Raw genomic sequence first — 21,508 nt, forward strand, 5'->3', positions numbered from 1 at the left:
GTGCGCGCGGATACCTTTGCCTGCCCCCATGACGGCACACTGTCCTCGACTCCGAAAACACACCCCGGAGACAGGCACTAGAGACCTTGTATTTCACAGGCAACCTTCCGAGGGCAAAAAAACTGTGTCATCATAATAATGTAATAATAATAATAAAATTACGATACTGAAAAGAATCGCTCGGGGGAGGGGCTCCCCCTCTTGGCGTGGCTTGTGCTGGCTCAGGTGGCTGCCTAAGGCCATAAGGTGGGTCTGAGATGAAGCTGCAGAATGATCTGAGCTGATTCCCCGACTGGGTGCAGGCCTTTGGCCCTTGGGGATGGTCCTGCAGATCTTGGAGCTGGGTCTGCCCCTAGCAGCAAGGCACAGACTGCAGGCCTCAGGGCTCCTGGAGGTCAGGCAGGTCGGCCAGCAGCATGGGGGAGTCCATCTGGATCTCACGCTGCAGGGACTCAATGTCGGCAGGGTTCATGCCGTGGCCCTCGAGCCAGTCAGCGAGCAGGGAGGCCGAGAGTGAGGCTGAGTCTGCCTGGCTGTGGGTATGGCGGGGAGAGGGGGTGAGAGGCTCCTCCTGCAGGGGGATCCCCAACCGACAGCCCTACCAGACTCAGAGACCCACCAGACCCAGAGACCCACCAGACCCACAGCCCAACTTGAAAGGTCAGACCCAGCTCTTACCCGTCCTGTGGCCCGTCAGCCACACCCATGTCAAAAGATTGGTTTAGGAATTCCTCAAGGTCAAAGCCAACACCATAGCCAGCTCCACTGCCCTTGGGGGTGCCCGAGAACATGGGGGGCAAAGGGTCCTCCACCTGCAGGAGATGACGGCAGCTCACAACACAGGCACCACCAAGAGCCGACTGAGGTTGGCAGGGCGCCCCACCATGACACCGCCCCAACCATGACTGGGCCTGGACAGCAGTGGTGACAGCGCCAGCCTCGACAAACCCTGAGTGTGGGCTGCGGTCTCCAACAATCTGCTCGTCAGCATTAGGCTCTTTCTGCGAGTGAGGGGCAGGTGAGGGGAGCTCAGCTCTCCTGGCACCAGGACACACACAACCTCTCCTGGCCTCAACAACCTCAGAGCCCACCTCCCCCGATTTAGACCCAGGCATCCCGATGACCAGGTCTCTCCCTCACCTGCGACTTGGACAGCTGCTGGGTCACCAGGGTGACGTCAGGTGATTCCGATGTGGAGGGCTGTGGGGCCCCCCCAGGGTCTGGAGGGGGTGGGCCAGAGGGGAAGTAAGGCAGAACACTCAGGGCACTGGGACCGGGCAGCCCAGGGGGTGGCACCAGTGGCTGGGGGGCCAGAAGGTCAGAGGCAGTGGTGGTCTGGGGTGCAGCAGGGCCAGCTGCAGGTGCAGGGGGTGGGCAGGCCGGCTGTGGCAGGGGCCCAGTGGGCTGCGTGGCAGGGCCAGCAGGAGGGCTGGGGGGCCGGGCTATGGGGGGTGTGGGCGCAGGGGCGGGGGGCTGGGCCATGCGAGTCCAACGCTCCAGCAGGCTTCGGTCGTTGTCGCTGAGCACCAGCCCAGCCAGGGGGTCGGCGGAGGGGCCCCCCGAGACCCCCACGCCCCGCTCCTTGCGCTCGCGCTCCTGCCGCCTCTTCTCCCGCTCCTTGGCCCGCTCCTGCCGCCGTCGGCGTTTCTCCTCCCGTTCCCGCTGGCGCTCCTGGGCAGTTACCGGTTTCCGAGGCTCAGGAGCTTCCAGGGGGGCACTGGGGCCATCTGTGGGGAGGATGGGAAGGTGAAGGTAAGAGCCTGTCCAGTCAGGGGGTCCCCCTCTGCCCCCCACTCCCCAGATAGGTACCTCGGAGCCGGCTCCGCAAGGACTTGAGCAAGGCAGCCTTGAGGGCAGCCTTGGTGTTGTCTGAGATGGCTCCCTCCTTCTTTGGAGGGGCTGGTTCACTGGCTGGTGGGGGCGGCTGCAGGGTCAGATCGATGGTGTTGGGCGCAGGGCCAGGGCACGGCAGTGGGGCTGGAGGAGGGGACTCCATGGCGCAGTCTGCACTCGGAGCCCAGGGGCTGGGCATTTCCACATCGGGGCAGCTGGGCTCACTGGCCACAGGCTGCAGGGAAGGCTGGAAGCGGATCTGCTGGCGGATGCCCTCGCGCCGTGCATGGAAGTCCTCGATCTCTGCCACGATGGCCTCCTTAATGCGCTCCCGCGTGAGGGCTTCGCGGTCAAAGGCAAAGTCAAAGGGTGGGGCACAGTCAGGCTCATCGTCAGGGTCATGGTACTTGGCCAGAAAGGGGTGGCGGAGGGCGGCAGCTGCAGAGACACGGGCGCTGGGCTCGAAACGTAGCATGCGCCCCAGTAGGGAGAGTGCCTGGCGGTCGGCACCCGGGTACACTGTCTCCCAGGGCACGGGCTGGCGCGGGGGCAGGCTCTGGATATAGGCCCGCACCCTCTCAGCTCCCACAGCCTGAATCACGGCCGGCGACGGGGTACCCAGCACCGTCATGATCAGCTGCAGCTGGTGCACGTAGTTTTTGCCTGGGAAGAGCTGGCGCCGGGCCAGCATCTCCCCAAAGATGCAGCCCACAGACCACAGGTCGATGGCCTGCGTGTACTCGTGCAGCGAGAGCATGAGCTCGGGGGCGCGGTACCAGCGCGTGGCCACATACTCGGTCATGAAGTACTGGTGCTCAGCGGGAGAGGTGCACAGGCCACGGGCCATGCCGAAGTCCCCGATCTTGAGCTCGCAGTTCTCGTTCACCAGCAGGTTGGAGGGCTTGAGGTCGCGGTGGATGACCTGAGCCGAGTGCATGTACTTGAGGCCTCGTAGCAGCTGGTACAGGAAGTAGCGCACATGCTCCAGTGTCAGCGGCTGTGAGGAGTGGATGATCTGGTGCAGGTCACTCTCCATCAGGTCCAGGACCACATAGCTAAGGGGCAGGAGAGAGACGCAGGCTGTCTTGCCCAAACTCCAACCCCACTGTCACCATGCCCTCCCAGCTCCAGACAGGTCAAGGTCTTACTCTTGGACTCTGTAGGGTCTGCCCGCATGGTATCAAGATTCTCTACAACTTTTCCATGGACTCAAGTGAAATCATTTTTCTCTCCAGGCCTAGCTTTTCTCATCAGAGAAAAGATGAGGCTGGACTAGACCAGTCTGGCCCCCGGGGTTTAGTTTGGGGGCCTGCTCCGCTGTGTGGTGGTGGCTGCTTGAAAGGCTACGATGAACATTTAAAGGCTTCTGCAATCTGCAGGACAGTGTTCTGTGACTGACTAGTGACGTCTGCTACTGGAATAGGAAAGAACAGACATGGGATGAATATCCTACATTCGCCATGCTATATACTGAGATTCTGGGCTTCCCAGGTGGCACTAGCAATAAAGAACCCACCTGCTAATGCAGGAGACGTGGGTTCGATCTCTGAGTCTGGAAAGATCTCCTGGAGGAGGGCATAGGAACCCACTTGAGCATCCTTGCCTGGAGAATCCCCATGGACAGAGGAACCTGGCAAGCTACAGTCCACAGGGTCGCAAAGAGTCAAGACATGACTGAAGTGACTTAGCATGCACACATACTGAGATTCTATAAAACTGCCACTTCTATAGTTTCTTTGAGGAAATCATAGGTGTCCCTGGCAAACCCTTAGGGAGCACTGGTCCTGGAGTTGTGGGAATTTCCCCAGCCTACCCTCCATTAGGTTCAGCTGCCCTTCCAGAACTTCAGCAGAATGGCTCCAGCCTTCAGAAAAGGTGCCAACTCTGCCTCCCTCCCTATCCCCGCTCCTTACACAGATTTGAACTCGCCATAGGGTACAGTGGGCCTCAGGATGTCCTTTATGGCAATGATGTTGTCGTGCTTGAAGTGCTTGAGGATCTTCAGCTCTCTGAGGGTCCGTTTGGCATTGGTCACCACGTCAAAAGCATTAGGGATCTTCTTAATGGCCACCTGCTGGCCTGAGGAACAGGGGAAAAGCAGATGCCACCTGGGATAGCTGGTGAGCTGCAGAGTAGCACATGGCCTCTTTCGATATGCTATGCATGTGACAACAGCTACCACAGAGAACCTACTATATGCCGGATCCTGTGCTGAGCACAGTAGGTACATGACCACATCTCCCTTTTCACCTCCGTCCGAGGCAGGTACTCACAGCTCAAAGTTACAGACTTAGAGACCTGGGCACAATAATTTGTTGGGCACACTGCACAGATAGTGGTACCTCCCTACACTCTCGGTGTCTCAGGCCTCTTCATCCCACCACCAACCCGATGCCCACTGTCTGCTCCAGAACACACTCCGGGGAACCTCCATTCTGATCTCACCCGGACTGTCACCTTTCTAAGGAGGAAGCAGACTACTGCGCTGGCAGAGCCACCAGTTTCTAGAGACCGGAGCCCAACACAGAGGTCGGCCCCCAGACAGCACCCAACCCCTGCTTGCTGACTTGGCTGAGATTTCACACCCCAGCTTCCCTGCTGGCTGCTGGGGACACGGCGGGTCCCACCCCCCGGGAACTGGTTCCCACACATGCGAGCGGCCGGGAGGGTCGCTCACCGGTGAGCCGGCGGCGCGCGGAGGACACCACCCCGTAGGCCCCGTTGCCAATAGTCTCGATGATCTCGTACTCGTCCCCCACGTCGAAGGTCACGTCGAAGGACCGCGCCTTCAGCAGGGCCAGGTTCTTGGCCGCCACCGAGGCGGCGGTGCCAACCGGTTCCGCCTTCACCGGCCCGGGGGGCTCCCCGGAGCCGTCCTCACCGTCGTCCTCCTTCAGGGGCTCGGCCATGGCGTCTGCGTGGACACGCGGGCGAGGAGGGGCCCGGCCCCGTTCTCAGGGGACCCTCAGAGGCTCCAGACCCGCAGGCCGAGCGGCACACGCAGCCCGCGTCCCGCACGCTCTGGAGCCCCCAGCTCAACCCCGCGCGGGACGCGGGGTCGGCGGTGGGGGAGGCGCCGCGAGGCGCGGTCCAGGAAGAAAGCGAGGGGCGGGGCGCCCGCTCTTCTTGGTGTTCACTAGGCGGATGGTGCCTCACCCCGACGCCGCCCGGGCCCTCGACGCCGCGCGGGCGTCCAGTCCCCGGGTCGGGGTGGGGGTGGGACCCGAATATCCGCTCCCTCAGTGGGTCTGGCCGCCGCCACCACCTCAGCGGAACGCTCAACTCCGGGTCTCCCGCCCCGCCCCCTCAAGACCACGCCCCTCAGCCTCTGACCAATCCCTGGGCGGCTTTTGCTGAGGTGCCCACCCCTTCCACTTGCTCCTCCAATCTGAGTCTACCTTCCGAGGACGCCACGCCTTCACCCGCGCCCGCGCCGTGGTCCAGTCTCCAGAAGGGAACCACCCAACCCGCGCTCCGCATTTAGTCGGGGCGCGGCCGCCTGGCTCAGTCCTCGGACGCAGGCGCGCCAGCAGCCCCGGCGCCGCGAGACTGCGAGGCACCCCTTCCTGCGTGCGTGCGCTCGCATCCGCTCCGATCTTCCAGGTCCTCTCCAGTCAGTTGCTGGTGGCCTCGGGATCTTGGAGGGCTGAGGTTACCGGTTGTTACCATCACTCAGTCTCCCTCCTTTAGGCCCTTCTTCCCTTATCAGCCCCTATCAACCCGGGGATTGCGTCCCCCACTTTCCCGATGGGCCCCGGGAGCCTGGCGCTTGGGAATGCGTGGTCCAAGGTAGACGGTGATCCATCACATCCAACCACAGAGATTCCGGTCCTCCGGGTTCTAGAGCGTCGGCCTGAAGCCGCCCTGACTTCCGGTATCTGGTCCTGTCAGCTCAGCTTCCGGCGCCCCAGGCTTCGGCCAAGCGCTTCGCCAGCCTCGGCAGTGAACCTTCCGTGGGGCGGCTCCGTCCTGCGACTGCCGCGCTGTGGTTGCAGGGCAGCGGGCAGGGCCACAGGGTCAGCTGCGCCTGGAGGAGGCAGAGCTCCGCCGGAGCCAGTGCCCTGCCGATCTTCAGGGCCCGCGTTCGACCTCGCAGCGAGTGCGCGCCCAGCGCTGACCCTCTGCGTCCCGAAGCGGCTTGGGGGAGGTCGTGTCTTCTCCAGTGACAGATAAGAAAGAGCCACGGGGCAGGGAGCCCAGGAGTTAGTCCTGAAGGCCCTAGGGAGGGTCCATCCCTTAGACCGGAAAGGAATTTTGTTTACATTCCCCACTGTTGTGGTGGTTTATTTTTTACTAAAACATACTTACAGGAAGTTCCACATAACGTAAATGTATGAATAAGTTCACAAACTGAACATATCCGTGTATCGAAGTCAGGTGGAGGAAAACAAAACAAAAATCCAGAACATTACCAGCCCTTCAGAAGCCCTTTCTCTTTTCTAGTGGTTACAACTTCTTTCTGTTAACTCTTTTCCATACTTTGGGGGTCGGGGGTTGCCGTGAATTCTAGGAGGTTCACTGGGGCCCATACATTAAGATGGAAAAGTGGAGACTGCATTTTAAAAATACAATATCAGGGAAAATGTCTGGGAGCATAAGGTCAGCTCTAGGACAAATAAATACCTCGTATTTAGACATGGAAAGATCACTTGGACCTCCTGAGTTAACTATACCTTCAGTTCTGGTTTTCCTGAAAGCATAGCAAAAAGCCAAATTATCTGTTACATGATTTGCCTTGACCATTAGTAAACCATATTCATGGGAAGTGGACATTTTCTGCACTGAGTTCTGAAAACATTTCCATGATGGCCTTTCCTTAAGTGACACGGTAGACAATCTTCCTTAACTCTGATGTATGTGTGCGTTAAGTTCTCTGGTGTCCATCAGTGAAAAGAGAGGGCATAAAACTGCAGGACCCAGAAACATGTCTTCCCAGGGAACCCGATGGCCAGTTCTGTGACAGTCTGGTCTGCTAAAGGAGTAAAGCATAAGATAGCAGAAAAGACCCATACATTTTGAATGCTTTAAATACTTCTTTAGAAATATTTCAGCTAGGATTGGTATACAAGTTATAGATGATTAAACTTTCTCTGGCAAAACCTCCCTGTTTCTTATTTACTTTTTAAAAAATATTTTACTTATTTGTTTGGCTGCACTGAGTGGTCTTAGTTGTGGCACATGGGCTCCAGAGCCTGCAAAGTCAGTAGCTGAAGCACGCAGAGCTTAGTTGGTCTGGGGCATGTGGGATCCGACCTAGTTCCCCAACCAGGCATTGAACCCACCATTCCCTGTATTACAGGGCAGATTCTTAACCACTGAACCACCAGAGAAGTCCCTTCATTTACTTTTGAATCCACCATGAGCTGCTTTATTTCTCTCGCTACAAGACCCTGACTCTGTCCTGAGAAAGTTGTCCATTATCTAACATTCTTCAGCCTTGTCTTATGAAAAATGACTACTTGTCATATGACACATGTGACACAACTTCATATGACACCACTGACTACTTCAAGAAAAAGTTTTTTCATGTGGCTCAAAATTCAAACCATAATAAAAAGGTTCAAGTGAAAATCCTGGTCTCATGCCAGGTGGCTGATTTTATAGTTTCCTATAAACAGTGTCAGACTTTTTTTGGGGGGGCTCCAAAATCACTGCAGATGGTGATTGCAGCTATGAAATTAAAAGACGCTTACTCCTTGGAAGGAAAGTTATGACCAACCTAAATAGCATATTAAAAAGCAGAGACATTACTTTATCAACAAAGGTTCGTCTAGTCAAGGCTATGGTTTTTCCAGTGGTCATGTAGGGATGTGAGAGTTGGACTATGAAAAAAGCTGAGTGCTGAAAAATTGATGCTTTTGAACTGTGGTGTTAGAGAAGACTCTTGAGAGTCCCTTGGACTGCAAGGAGATCCAACCAGTCCATCCTAAAGGAGATCAGTCCTGGGTGTTCATTGGAAGGACTGATGCTGAAGCTGAAACTCCAATACTTTGGCCACTTCATGCGAGGAGTTGACTCATTGGAAAAGACCCTGATGCTAGGAGGGATTGGGGGCAGGAGGAGAAGGGGACGACAGAGGATGAGATGGCTGGATGGCATCACTGACTCGATGGACATGAGTTTGAGTAAACTCCGGGAGTTGGTGATGGACAGGGAGGCCTGGCATGCTGCGATTCATGGGGTCGAAAAGAGTCGGACACGACTGAGCGACTGAACTGAACTGAACTGATTGGGCCTCCCTTGTGGCTCAGCTGGTAAAGAATCCTCCTGCAATGTGGGAGACCTGGGTTTGATCCCTGGGTTGGGAAGATCCCCTGAAGGGAAAGGCTACCCATTCCAGTATTCTGGCCTGGGGACACGAATGAGCCACTTTCACTTTCATTGGAAGTAAAAAAGAAACAATAAAAATTGGAAACACCCAAATACATCTATACACTTTGTCCCCTTGACAAAATATAGCAAATCATTCACACATTTCCTGAAATCATTAAGTATCAAAAACCAGAGGGATCTCATTCTTATAACAGCCTTTTGGTTTTTTTTGAGATAAAATTCACATACTGTAGAACATTTATAGTGTACAATTCAGTACATGAATTTAGTGGGTTCATAGAGTTGTGCAACCATCACACCACCCAATTTTAGAACATTTTCATCATCTCAGAAGAAAGCCATTAGTCACTCCTAATTTCCCCTCACCAGCCCCTGGCAACCACTAATCTACTTCCTGTGAGCCCATGGCAACCACTAATCTACTTCCTGTCTCCCAACTGTCTATTCTGGATGTTTCAGATCAATGCAATCATACACTCTGCGACCTTGAGACCTTTTGTATCTGGCTTTTTTCACTCAGCCTAATGTTTTCCAGGTTCATCCTTGTATCAGAACTTCATTTTTATTTTTTAAAGCTGAATATGTTACACCATATACATAGACCGCATTTGTTTATCCCATCATCAGCTGATGGACATTTAGGTTCCTTCCACTTTTTGGCTGGTGTGAATAATTGTGCTCTGGACATTCACGGACAAGGTTTGTGTGGACCTAGGCTTTCCAAAATCTTGGGTACAGATCTAAGGGTGTGATTGGTAAACTTTTTAAACATTTTGAGGAACTGCTGAACTGTTTACTTTAGTGGTCGCACCAATTCACTATCTCCCCAGTGTATTTGACGGTTCCAATTTCTCCACATCCTCACCAACACTTATTATTTTCCTATTTTTCTTTTTTAAATTGTAGTCATCCTGGTGGGTATGAAGTAGTATGTCTTTGTGGTTTTCATTTGCATTACTCTCATGACTAATGAGGGCTTCCCTGGTGGCTCAGAGGTTAAAGTGTCTGCCTGCAATGCAGGAGACCTGGGTTCAATCCCTGGGTCAAGAAGATCCCCTGGAGAAGGAAATGGCAACCCACTCCAGTATTCTTGCCTGGAGAATCCCATGGATGGAGGAGCCCGGTGGGCTACAGTCCTCAGGGTTGCAAAGAGTTGGACACGACTTAACTTTCTTTCATGACTAATGATGTTGAACATCTTTTCATGGGCTTATCAGCCATTCTTCTTTGGGGAAACATCTGTTCAGTGTCTATTCAGTTCCTTTCTGTTTTGTTTGTTTGCTTTTGGCTGTGTTGGGTCTTTGTTGCCTCGAGAGCTTTTTCTCTAGTTGCAGCAAGCTGAGGCTACTCTCTAGTTGTGGTGTACCGGCTTCTCATTGCAGTGGCTTCTCTTGTTGCAGAGCATGGGCTCTAGGGCATGTGGGCTTCAGTAGTTGCAGCATGGGCTCTAGGGCGTGCGGGCTCAGTAGTTGCAGTTCCTAGGCTCCAGAGCACAGCCTCAATAGTTGTGGTGTAGGGGCTTAGTTGCTCAGTAGTATGTGGAATCTTCTCATTGGCAGGCAGATCCTTTACCACTGAGCCACAACAGAAGCCTTCATTGGCACTGAACCCACTTTTATTTTTATTTAAAACTTTATATAGACTTTATAAAAAAAACTTTATATTTTTATTTACATATTTGTTTAAAATTTATTTAAATTTTTTACTTTTATTATTATTTTTTGTGGCACCACCATGCAGTTTGCAGGGTCTTAGTTCCTTGACCAGGGATTGAACCTATGCCCTCAGCAGTGAAAGCTCGGAGTTCTAACCACTGGACCAGCAGGGAAGTCTCACCTCATTCTTTTTTACAGCTGCATAGTACCTCTTTTCAAATATAACCTATTTAACCAAGACCCTATAGGTGTACACTACTACTTTAAGATTTTTGCTCTTGCAAATGATGTTGCACTAAATTATCTTGAACACATCATTTTGTGTACTGCAAAGTTTAAAATACCCAGAAGTGGATGTGTACCAAGTTAAAGAGCATTGCACTTGTGATTTTAATAGGTAATGTCAAATTTCTGTCCTTAGTTGTTGTTTAGTTGCTAAGTCATGTCAGACTCTTTGAAACTCCATGGACTGTAGCTCGCAAGGCTCCTCTGTCCATGGGATTTCCCAGGCAAGAATACTGGAGTTCAAAATTAGGAAAGGAGTACATCAAGGCTGTATAGTGTCACCCTGCTTATTTAACTTACATGCAGAGTACATCATGCAAAATGCCGGGCTGAGTGAATCACAAGCTGGAATCAAGACTGCCAGGAGAAATATCAACAACCTCAGATATGCAGATGATAACACTCTAATGGCAGAAAGTAAAGAGGAACTAAAGAGTCTCTTGATGAGGGTGAAACAGGAGAGTGAAAAAACTGGCTTAAAACTCAACACTCAAAAAACTAAGATCATGGCATCCAGTCCCATCACTTCATGGCAAATAGATGGGGGAAAATTGGAAACAGTGACAAATTTTATTTTCTTGGGCTCCAAAATCACTGTGGACGGTGACTGCAGCCATAAAATTAAAAGATGCTAGCTCCTTGGAAAAAAAGCTGTGACAAACCTAGACAGCATATTAAAAAGGAGAGTCATCACTTTGCCAACAAAGGTATGTATAGTCAAAGCTATGGTTTTTCCAGTAGTCATGTATGGATGTGAGAGTTGGACCATAAAGAAGGCTGAGCGCTGAAGAACTGATGGCTTTGGAACTGTGGTGCTGGAAAAGACTCTTCAGAGTCCCTTGGACAGCAAGGAGATTAAACCAGTGAATCCTTAAAGGAAATCAACCCTGATTATTCATCGGGAGGACTGAGGCTGAAGCTGAACTCCAATGCTTTGGCTACCTGATGCAAAGAGCCAGCTTATTGGAAAAGACCCTGATACTGGAAAAGATTGAGGGCAAAAGGAGAAGGGACCAGTCCTGGAGTCTGTTCTCTATGGAAGGGCTATAGTCTCTGTGTCAGGCCTTAGGGCGACCTCCAAAAGGGCTGACACCACATGCCACACCTCCCAGGACTGCTGCTGCTTCTGTCCCCACAGCAGGCCACTGCTGACCCATGCCTCTGCAGGAGACCTTCAGACACTCACAGGCAGGTCTGGCTCAGTCTCTTGTGGGGGTCACTGCTCCTTTCCCTGGGTCCTGGCACGCATAAGGTTTTATATGTGCCCTTCAACATGTCTGCCTTCGCCTTCTTCGTCAGTGTCCCTGTTCACGGCTGAGAAGGGGGCTCAGCAGGGGAGGTTGTGGTAACCTAGGAGCGCACAGTGTGGGTGGGTGGGGCGGGAGGGCCTCTGCCTCTTAACTCCCTCTGCCTGGCTCCTCACCCCACTGACTGAGGCCAACAGCCCTGAGTCACCTGGTGAGTAGCCGGCCCGGCACAGCCCACACCCGGATTTGCAGAGGCTGTGGAAGCTGCTCTAGGGCCCATTTGCCAGCCTGAAGCCCCTCCCCCTTACCCTTCCCCCAGCAGAATGCACTTATCTTGTTAGAACTTTGTCACATGGCCACCCCCCTGCAGGGGTCTGAGAAATCTAAGGCTTTGATGGCTGCCCACCAAATCAGGATTTGTTAGAAATGGAGAACAGACAATGAACAGGTAGAAGGGCCAGAGCCACATCATCTGGTCTAGAGGACAGGTGGGTAATGCCCTAGTCCCCCAAACCAAGACAGGACCTTCTCAGAGACCCTGGAGACTGGGAGGCTGAGTTCCCTCACTCAAGGTCCACAGCCTCCCCAGGACAGACCAGCCTCCTCTCTCTCAGCCCTGGGGGGTCAATACTCCTTCCCAAAGGTGGCAGGGACCAAGAGTCCCCTTGGCCCAGAGCCCATCCCACAGGTGACAAGCAGTGCAGCAGGGGTGGGTGTGAGGGAAGTGCTGGCCAGCAGCTTGGACTGCCCCTTGACTTCCTGGAGGACTGCCAAGCCCTCCAGGCCATACACAGTCACACTGTGACACACACACACTCGTACAGCCACAGCATGGCGCTCACGTGCCCTTACAGTCCATTCAGGTTCCCAGAACACAGACACACGCCCACCCAGGACGCGCAGAATTCAGGGGCACCACTGTGCACACAAGTTGACTGTTAACCCTACTCCAGTCTGTCTCTCCCCACTCCCCCGAGCTTCTATCCAGCACCCAGTGCTCTGTAGACGTCTCCAGGGGATGCCCCACAAGGCTCCCAGGCCTCTGACCACTGCCACGTTCACCAATGCCCTGGCCGGGCCCCCATCTCACCCGCATGCTGACCGACCACTTCCACACCCGCTCCAAAGCCAGAGCCTCAGTCACTCACCACATCGCCAAGCACATGCTCCATGCAGGGCAGTCTACCTGGGGCGGTGGGGCACATGGGGAGGGGTTGACTGTGAACACAACATGTACAAATCTCTGCACTTGAAGAACTCAGATTTAGCCTGGAAGAGGACAACAAAATCAGTCACTGAACTACACAGTGACTCAGGTGACAGGCCCCAGGCATGGACCCAGGAAGAGCTGATGGGGGAGGAGGTGGTGATTTTCCACGGAATGATAAAGAAAAGCCAGCCAAGATGGTGACCTTGGAGCAAGGACTTAAAGGTGGGAGCAGGAAGGAGCCCCATGTGAATGGAGCAGCAGGAACAGCATTCTGGGTAGATGGAACAACAGATGCAGGGCCCAGAGGCAGGGTGTGCCTGGTCTGTGTGAGAATCAGCGAGGGGGCGGTGATCCGGATGACTGCTCGCTGCCTGGTCCCAGCTGCCATCACTTCCCGCCAGGACCCTTGCTGTCATCACTGAGTCACTGTCCTCTTAGCTTCCTCTCGCTGCTGTGACTTCCTCCCTGCCCAGCAGCCAGAGTGACCTTTCAGCAAACACAAATGAGGCTTCAACAAACACAAGATAGGTGTCCCCATCTTGTGGGATCAAGTCCACGCCCCAGGCCCACGATGCCCTGCTGGGGGAGAGTGGGGGACAGATGGAGGAAGTGGCCTTTGTGATGGGATTGGCTGCCCGGAGGCCAAGTGCAGGGCGTGGTGCAGCCCCAGCTGTGTTCCTGTGAGGTCATCCCCTTCATGCATCTGCCTGATTTTCTCTCTCAGATCTGCTGGAAAAGCCCTGAGGAAGCCGCTGATGGGTATGTGCAGCCCGGGGTGGCTGGGGTGTGGGTTGTTGGGGAGCGGGTGGTGGGAAAGCTCCCAGGAGGAAGGGACCATCCTGGGTGAGTTGCTCAGCAGCGGTGTGGCCCTGCCTTTCCTCTGGCACCTGTGGGTGGGGCTGTAGACAAAACACAGGAGGCCCTACTGTGCTTCAATTTCAGATACCCAATGAGTAATTCTTCAGTTATGGAGGTCCCACCTGCGTCCTGTGTTTTCCTTTGCTGAATCGGGCAGCCCTACAGGAGGACCACATGTGCCTCCACACCGGCCTCCCAGCTACCCTGACCCCAGGTCTTGACCCCATGTGGGGACCAGAGATGCCTGGTGAAAACCCAGTGGCTTCACATATCTCCTGGGTTCCACCCAGTACTTGGAGGCCTCGGTGACCTGCATCGTGCACACTGCCAACCCACCTCCAACCCCCACTGCATGCTGGGGAAGTGCTCTCTGAAAAAATAAAGTCAATAAAATGTAAAGAATGGAAAGTCCTAATTTTAGCATTTGCCAGTTTCTGTAGCTGATTTCAAGCCACCACCATGTCGTTGGAGGCCTAGTTGCACAGAGTTCTCTGTGAGTCAGCACAGGTTGTGCGAGCCAGTGCCTGTCAGCCTCTCTGATCCTCGAGCACATTCCACCCCAGGGCCTTTGCACCGACTGTGCTCTCACTGTGGCGTGGGAACGCCTGCCCCACACCTGCACAGGACTTGCCCCTTCGCTTTCAGGACGTTGTGCACCATCCATAATAACCCTCCCCTCACTCTCCAGCCCTCTTCTCTGCTTTATTTTTTTCCTCATAGCAGCTCCCACAGTCCTAGATTATTGAACAGGTTTACATGGTTGTCTCCCCACTAGAAAGTCACTTCATGAGGGCAAGGGCCATGCCTGTCTTGTTTTCCACTTAACTCCAAACACCTAGCCCAGTGCCTGGCACACAGTAGGAGCTCAATAGACACCTGCTGAGCGAGCGATAACTCTCAGCTCAGTAAGCTTGGCTCCCATGACCTTGATGTTTATTTTGTGCATTGGGTGGAGCCACTCAATACACCCGACCCCCACAGGAGCCAGCTGGACACACAAACTTCAGCCCTGCTCCACTCCCACTCTGCTGTGCAGCCTTGGTGAGGCTCTTTCCATCTCTGAGCCTCCTGGATTTGTCCCCTGTGAGGGAGGATTAACTAATAACTTCCACCTCCTGAGCTACTGTGGGCACCACATGGCTGAATGGATAGGAGAGCACTTTGCAACATATAGCCACTAAAATTTAGGAGCCCCCATCCACCCCACTATTTCTCAGAAAGAAAGACATTTTGTAGTTATTAGAAACATCCTAGAACTGTCAAAAGTCTTCACAATCATCTAGACATGATGTAAAAGCATAAATCATTCAGTAACAGCTTTTTTTAAAAAAAATCTAGTAGAAAACTTGACTTTTCATTATTTTCATCAAGTAGAAAACTGAGGAAGTGACCTTAACAAAGCAATCTCCACTTAGAGCAAGTCTTCTTGACCACCCTGTGGATACAACTCATCTTTCTGTTGTCCCTTCCCCATCCATGAGGACTTCAGTACATTTCAAAATGATGCCAGGACCTCCCTGGTGGTCCAGTGGCTAAGGCACCAAGCTCCCAGTGCAAGGGGCTTGGGTTCCATCCTTGGTCGGGAACTAGATCCCACATGCCACAGCTAAAGACCCTGCATGCCACTATGAAAATCGAAGACCCCAGGTACCACAACTAAGACCCCATACCAAATAAATATTTTTTTTAATGTCATTCTAAATTCTCCCAGGTCTCAGCTGTCTCTTTCTAGGGAGCTTCTCCCACTGTTCCCTGGACCCCATCCCCCTCCATTCAATCTCCTGTCTCTCTTCTGGGCACCCGGAAGGAGTGATGTCCCAAAGGAAGGAACCATCTGTTCAGGACCATGCAGAGTGGCTGCCACGTGCCACCCCTTCCCATGAGCCAGTCAGGCCACGCCTCTGCCACCTCAAGACCCAGGTGAGGGATTAGATAACAATGCCACAAATGAGCTTTCTCTAACATCAGTAGAGCTTTCTCTAACATCTAACATCCCCTACCTAACATCACCTAAAAATTCACCCATGACAAAATTAGGAGAGTTCAAGGAAATAGAGATTTCCCAGCTGTGGACCCCAACGTCTACAACCAGGACTTGTTTCTGCTGGTTGGTGTGGCTTCCGGCCATCGGCAGGCACCCGTGAGGACAGGCTGGGCGTGTTTTGATCAATTAGACCTCTGATCAGGTTGGTTGGGGTCTGTGTCATGTGAGTTATGTAGCATTTTAAACACTGCCCCTTCCTCAACAACTGCCTGGGACCAAGCATGCCTCATTATTCCCTGGATTATTTCCACACCTAAACTCTTTATGTTTCTGGAAGCTGCATCTTTTAGCACAGCAGGAAAACAAAAGCTAGACATGGAGATATGCTTGTTGAGGCCGACAGCAGCAGCACATGGTTCTCAGTGGAGAGAATGGGTGACTCATTCTAACTGCGTCCTCCCTCCTATCTCACCCAAGCTCAAGCTCCTAGGCTCCCTTGCAGCTAGAAGAGGTCCCGAACCCCAGTTCCAGGTACTGGGCTGTGCAGGATGCCCTGTCCTATGCCAAGTCCTGCTGGGGATGCCTAGCCTCTCCCCCTGCTCTGCTTAGAACATGGCCCTGTACCTGGAGCTGAACTGGCGGTCTTGTCATGAGGACAAAAGCCACGTGTTAAGCAGGTGGGGAGAACCAGGTCCCTGGTGGCACAGCTGAGCTGGCGTCAGCTCAGGGCTGTCTTGATTTTGAGACAAATGAGCCTTATGTATTTAAACACTATTTGGGTTTTCCATCACATGCAGCCTAACTGCCATGCCACGCACCCAACATGTAAACTCCTCGCAAGCTTCACTTCTCTGCCTGGCTTTGGCTGATGTTGAGTTTATGTCCCATGGATTGAAAATGAATGGTTTTTAAAGACCTGTAGTGTTTCCGAGTTTAGCCAGCAATTCAACTTGCTGTCTCCAAGCAAGGTGGACACCAACTGCATCACCACCTTCACTATAGGGACCATTGATCCCCTCTGCTGAGCCCCGCGAGGTCAGGATCTTATGACCCCCAGTTTCCTGGAAACAGACTCAAGAGAAGTTGAGCCATAAATAAGCCCAAGATCACACAGCCAGTGAGGGGCAGAGCTCAGATTGGAACCCAGCTCCCCCTGCTGGTTAAGCCCTGGAAGCAGCGGCCCCGGCACTTTTCCCTTGATCTTGAGGATGAAGGAAGCATGTCGATCCTGGGGCTGATCTGGAGAGGCCAGGGACCCCCCTGGCTCTTCAAGTGACTTGGCAGGAAAAGGACAGTCCAGGCCAGGCCCTCATCTTCCTAGTGAGACACTGAGGCCTGGAGAGGGGCAATGACCTGCCGGGACCAAGTTGCAAGCTGGGGACAGGCTGGAGATGAGACATCTGCCTTGGGCTATGCCCTGACACAGACCTACTGATTCAGCTGTGCTGCTGGAGGCTGGGTTCCCTGAGTTCCCCAACTCCGAACTGCCCTCTGGATGGAACCTGAGGGCTCAGCCCTGGCCTTCAGCGTTCTAAGGTCCCTCCCAGAGGTCCCTCTCCTCTGCCCGCTTGTTCACTTACTCGTGAGTTCACTCAACAAGCACTTAGTGAGTGGGTGCTCGGGCAGTTGAGCGTGGTCCAGGAGACCGGTCAGGCCACAGCCCCTCCGTGGTGGAGAAGGCCCCTGCCCAATGAGGGCTTGTCTGGAGGACAGGACAGAGGAAGGTCAGATGGAAAGGGTGGAAGGAAAAGCATGTACAGAGACCTGCAATGCACTGAATTAAGCCTTTAAAAGGGGTTGGTTTGAGGTTATGTGATTTCTACCTCAATGAAAACCAAGTATATGTAAGTTTAAAGAAGGTGGCATGTGTGTGCAGGCACCCAGTACTGCGAGGATGAGAGGAAGGGGAGACGGGCAGCAGCAGGGGGTGCTGAGGGACCCGACAGGCCAGAGGACCTGGGTTTTGTCCCTGGTGACACACAGCTGCAGGCCTGGCCTGTGGCCCATCCCACAGGGAGCTGACACACACCCTCTGCCAGAGAGCTGAGGGCTGGGCTGGGAAGGAAGGCCTATTAGGGTTGTCAGAGGAATGACCTTGGGGCCCAGAGACCCTGATTCAAATTGCAGCTCTGCTGCAGACTCCCCGAGATCCTGGGAAGCCCCCTCCCCATAAAAAAGGAGCAGCAGTGCTCTCATGGAGTCAAGTGTCATGGGTGCTGCAGAGCTTTGTGGGGTCTAAGGAGGGGAGAGAAGGAGGTCTGTGGGTGCTGATGTCACTGCTGGCTTCTACCTCTCACCTGAGATGGCAGGTCTAGGGGTCCCCAGCCCCCCGCCCCAGCAGGGGCCAAGGTCTGTGAGTGGGATGCTTGCCTGAGGCTATGCACCCTGGGGCAGGCCCTGCCTGGTGTGTCTGCTTCCCCAGGCCAGTTACCCTTTGTCTGGGAAGTGGGCCTTAGGACGGTGGTGGCGAAGGGGTGCCGGAGAGGTTAAATGTCCTGGGCTGATGGGGGGATGGAGGGGTGAGGGAAGGCCAGACCCAGCGGGGACAGTCTGCTCTACAGATGAGGCTGCTGCTGCTGCTGCTGTTTGCTGAGGAGCTGCAGACAGGAAGGGGGCTGCTGTGGGGAAGAACCAAGCCCTCAAGAGCCCAGAGTCCAGGTTCTCCAGACTCATAGCCCAGACGTGGGTTCAAATAACAGGAAAGCTGTGCAGGTTATAGACGCACCAGGCACTGGGCAGGGTGTGTGCCCGAGGGTGAGCCAAGCTGACAGGCCCAGGTGGCCAGGAGCCCAGCATGTTAGTTAGGAGCATGCTCCTTGTCTGGAGAGAAATGCAAGCAAAGCTGTACACACAAGTATAATGAGCTTCTGGGCAGGAGATGCAGGGAATCTTCCGGGGTAGACTGTGATCAAGGGATCAGGGGATGCGGAGAGGAGATCAACATCAACTAGAGACAGAGAGCAGACACTGGTGCCCCAGGACCCAGAGCTCAACTGAGATGTCTTGTCCTTGGGGCAGGGCCCAGGCCGGCAGATGCCCACAACAGGGAGGGCCTAGCCAACTGGCCTTGACAGGCCAGCATCTTTCTTGTACCACAGAGAGGGGGCCCACATCTCCCAAAAGTGGGTGCTCATAGGTGCCAACTGCTTTGGCAGGTGGTTGCAGGGGCCAGGGAGGGTGGTAGAGAGGGGCTCGGGGACGGGGGGCCCGAAGGGAGAGACCAGACGCTTCATTTCCACTCTCCACAGATGGCCTCAGTCCCATTTCAACATGACCCTGAGCTGAGACTGACTGGCACTGCAAAGTTGTGAGAGCAAGTCCAGTGTGGAGGAATTGCTCCTGTCCCCAGGAGGGTCCAGGACCTTTGGGTCTGGTGGCCTGGCCCTGGCCTGGCTGGCAAACCCACCATTTCTTAGCAGTGCTATGCAGCCTGTCCCTCCAGCCACTGGGCCCAAACCTTTGTTCCCGTGGTAGCTCTGTTGGGCCCAGGGGTTTGAGACTGAATTCAGGAAGGACAGGAGCAGAAGTCGGGTGGAAGTGTCAGGGGAGATGCTGGGCTGGGCTGAGCAGTCGGCCAGGGTGGAGCTGGGCGCCACAGAGTGGAAATCCCCAGTCTCTGACCCTGAGAACAGCCCAGCTCTGACTGCTGCTGGCTGGCACACAGACATGGGCATCAGGCATTGGTGCCCGCTACACCAGGGCCAGCTTCCAGCCCCACCCAGCCCTCAGGGCAACACTGGGCACTCTCCCTGACCCCTCCTTTGGGCCACAGTGCGTCCCCAGTCTTAGTGGGCTTGGCCCTGAGGGGACTGTGAGAGTACAACGGAGGAAGAAGCTGCACTGGGAGGGGCTAGGGGTCCAGAGAGAGGACAGGGAGGACTGAAAGTCCAGGAGGGGTGGAAAGTTTTGAGATCAGGTTGGTGCCAACCTGCTGAGGGTTGGCTCCCCCTCCCTGCGCAGACCCCTATATCCCACCCCGAAAACTGCACGGCATCCTGCCTAGGCCACTGCACACCAGCACCTGAAAAGACCCCCTCCTCCTCCCTCTGACTGTCCTGACCCGAAGACCTGCCTGCCCAAGGGCTCCTGATGCACCATACCCCATGCCAGCCCACCCCACCTCACAGTGAGGATTCCAGTCGGGCCCCACCAGCCCCACAGTCCCTCCTAAGGCCACTAGGTCTGGTCATCTCGTACCTTCTAGGGGACTACTGGTCTGCACCCCTAATGGACACCTCAGAGATTCCTCCCCGCCCCCAGGAGGCTCCCTGTCCAGGTTCTGTGCAAATGTGGGGCAGCCTTGGACACAGCCAGGTTTGCAACTCTAGGGAGCCCCTGATTATATGATAACAGCAAGCATTTTGCTGAAAACTGATTTGTGTAACACCGAGCCTCAAAAGCCACTGGGAGGAAAGTTTGGATGAGTGGTGTCATCTGTGGAGAAGCATCTTAACTGGAAAGGGAGGGTGTGTGTGTGGGGGGGACATGGTCAAGGCCTCGGGGAGGCAGACTCTCACCTGAGCCCCCGGCCCACCCATCAGCCTCCCCAGCCTCAGACTCTCTTATCAGAGGAGTGAACACTGGCTGCCCACGCCCCGTCCCCTGTCAAGTATCTTTGCTCACCTGGCAGGGTGGGGTTGATGGTCAGTGGGCCTGGGCTGGCTGTGACCCCTCCTTCCCTTTCCTGCACAGATGTCTCTTGGGACAACCCCTTGTCTGCTACCGAGCTGGCTGCTGCAGGGTGTGATGACCTGGGCATCCTGCTGAGGGCACGGCCTCCCTGATGTCCATCCCTTCATTCTCTGGATCCCAGATAAGGTTTCTAATTCCACCTTTGATACCTCGGCCAAGAAACATCATTGGCGCTGGCCCAAGCCCAGGAAGGGAAGCAACAGCAAGGGTCCCAAGCTGATGGAGTCCTCGCTTGGCTTTGTACCTACAGCTGACTGAGTCCCAGTCACCTTGCTTTTGAATCTGCTTCCTCTTTTGCGCAACGCCTGTTGGTCAGTTGCTCAGTTTGTGTCTTGCTCTTTGTGACCCCATGGACTACAGCATGCCAGGCCTCCCTGTCCATCACCAATTCCTGGAGCTTGTTCAAACTCATGTCCATCAAGTCAGTGATGCCATCCAACCATCTCATCCTCTGTCGTCCCCGTCTTCTCCCACCTTCAATCTTTGTCAGCATCAGGGTCTTTTCCAATGAGTCAGTTCTCCGCATCAGGTGGCCAAAGTATTGGAGTTTCAGCTTCAGCATCATTCCTTCCAATGAATATTCAGGACTGATTTCCTTTAGGATTGACTGGTTGAATCTCTTTGTTGTCCAAGGGACTCTCAAGAGTCTTCTCCAACACCACAGTTCGGAAGCATCAGTTCTTTAGCGCTCAGCCTTCTTTATGGTCCAACTCTCACATCCATACATGACTACTGGAAAAACCATAGCTTTGATATTGCGCAACGGAGACGTATTCAATTATCCATCCACTCTACCAATGCTCAGGCAACCAGGACACCGGGCTGGCCCAGCCCCGGTGTTCGTGGCGTTGGGCTGGGGGGAGAGGGAGCACTGGCAGGAGCTGCCACAGTAATCAATGTGCAAAAGCGAACAGTGGTGAGCGCTGAGAGCAGGCGGGCCGCCGAGCCCCGCGGGCTCGCCCCTCCCCGCCGGCAAGGTGCCAGGACGGCCTCTCAGAGGCCGGTTTTCCCGCGTCACGCGGAGACCTGCCGTCTTGGGCTCAAGGACCTTTCAGGTCCCTCCCCGGTTTGCCTAATAAGCTTTTGGGAGGAGAGGGTCTCAAAAAGCACGAGGGAGCATCTGTCGACCCGAGGCAGGGAGCTGCTGGCCCCACGGGGACTCTCGGAAGCGCGGCCGGACCCCCCGTCCCTCGGCGGCCTCGGGCTCCAGTCACACGCTCCAGCTGGCAGCGCGGTGGTCGGCGCCCCGGTCAGGGCCGCCCTTGGGTCCGGCGGGGCCGGGTCTGAGCGGACACATATTCCCCGGCGATGCCCTGGGTGCCGCACCACCAGCCACACTCGCTCGGGTGTCCTCTCGCCGACCGCCCCTCAGACGGACCGGACGGCTGAGTCCCGCCTCCCACCGCGCCCC

General features: G+C 54.6%; 1 protein-coding gene and 1 long non-coding RNA gene across 7 annotated transcripts; one reads left to right on the forward strand and one right to left on the reverse strand.

Moving 5' to 3' along the window:
* Positions 1-69: 69 nt before the first annotated feature.
* MAPK7 (mitogen-activated protein kinase 7) lies at positions 70-21,480 on the reverse strand. 6 transcript variants are annotated; one of them, XM_020895615.2, is made up of 7 exons: positions 5,232-5,760; positions 4,511-4,747; positions 3,747-3,912; positions 1,810-2,888; positions 1,141-1,727; positions 679-812; positions 70-533 (listed from the first exon to the last, which is right to left on the reverse strand). In XM_020895615.2, exons 1-7 carry the CDS (start codon positions 5,311-5,313, stop codon positions 380-382), a joined length of 2,439 nt encoding a protein of 812 aa, XP_020751274.2. In that variant the 5' UTR covers positions 5,314-5,760; the 3' UTR covers positions 70-379. The 6 variants fall into 6 exon arrangements, with proteins under 6 accessions (XP_020751274.2, XP_020751279.2, XP_020751275.2 ...); XM_020895620.2 differs by lacking the exon at positions 5,232-5,760 and having other exon boundaries at positions 3,747-3,958; positions 4,511-4,598; XM_020895616.2 differs by lacking the exons at positions 3,747-3,912; positions 4,511-4,747; positions 5,232-5,760 and adding exons at positions 2,982-3,247; positions 3,350-3,729.
* LOC110138522 (uncharacterized) lies at positions 9,824-13,836 on the forward strand. The gene is made up of 2 exons (XR_002314213.2): positions 9,824-13,322; positions 13,506-13,836. It is a non-coding gene; the product is annotated as an uncharacterized lncRNA (long non-coding RNA).
* Positions 21,481-21,508: the final 28 nt, after the last annotated feature.

This window comes from Odocoileus virginianus, chromosome 17, assembly GCF_023699985.2.
Source record: "Odocoileus virginianus isolate 20LAN1187 ecotype Illinois chromosome 17, Ovbor_1.2, whole genome shotgun sequence".
NCBI classification, from domain to species: Eukaryota; Metazoa; Chordata; class Mammalia; order Artiodactyla; family Cervidae; genus Odocoileus; species Odocoileus virginianus.

Bases quoted from the DNA above. Each gene is read 5' to 3' on its own strand.
- MAPK7 (XM_020895615.2), bottom strand. From the start codon at position 5,313: ATGCGGAGCGCGGGTTGGGTGGTTCCCTTCTGGAGACTGGACCACGGC. The intron at 1,728-1,809 runs GTACCTATCTGG...TCCTCCCCACAG, and splicing joins CTTGCGGAGCCGGCTCCGAG to ATGGCCCCAGTGCCCCCCTG. The intron at 813-1,140 runs GTGAGGGAGAGA...CATCTCCTGCAG, and splicing joins AGCAGCTGTCCAAGTCGCAG to GTGGAGGACCCTTTGCCCCC.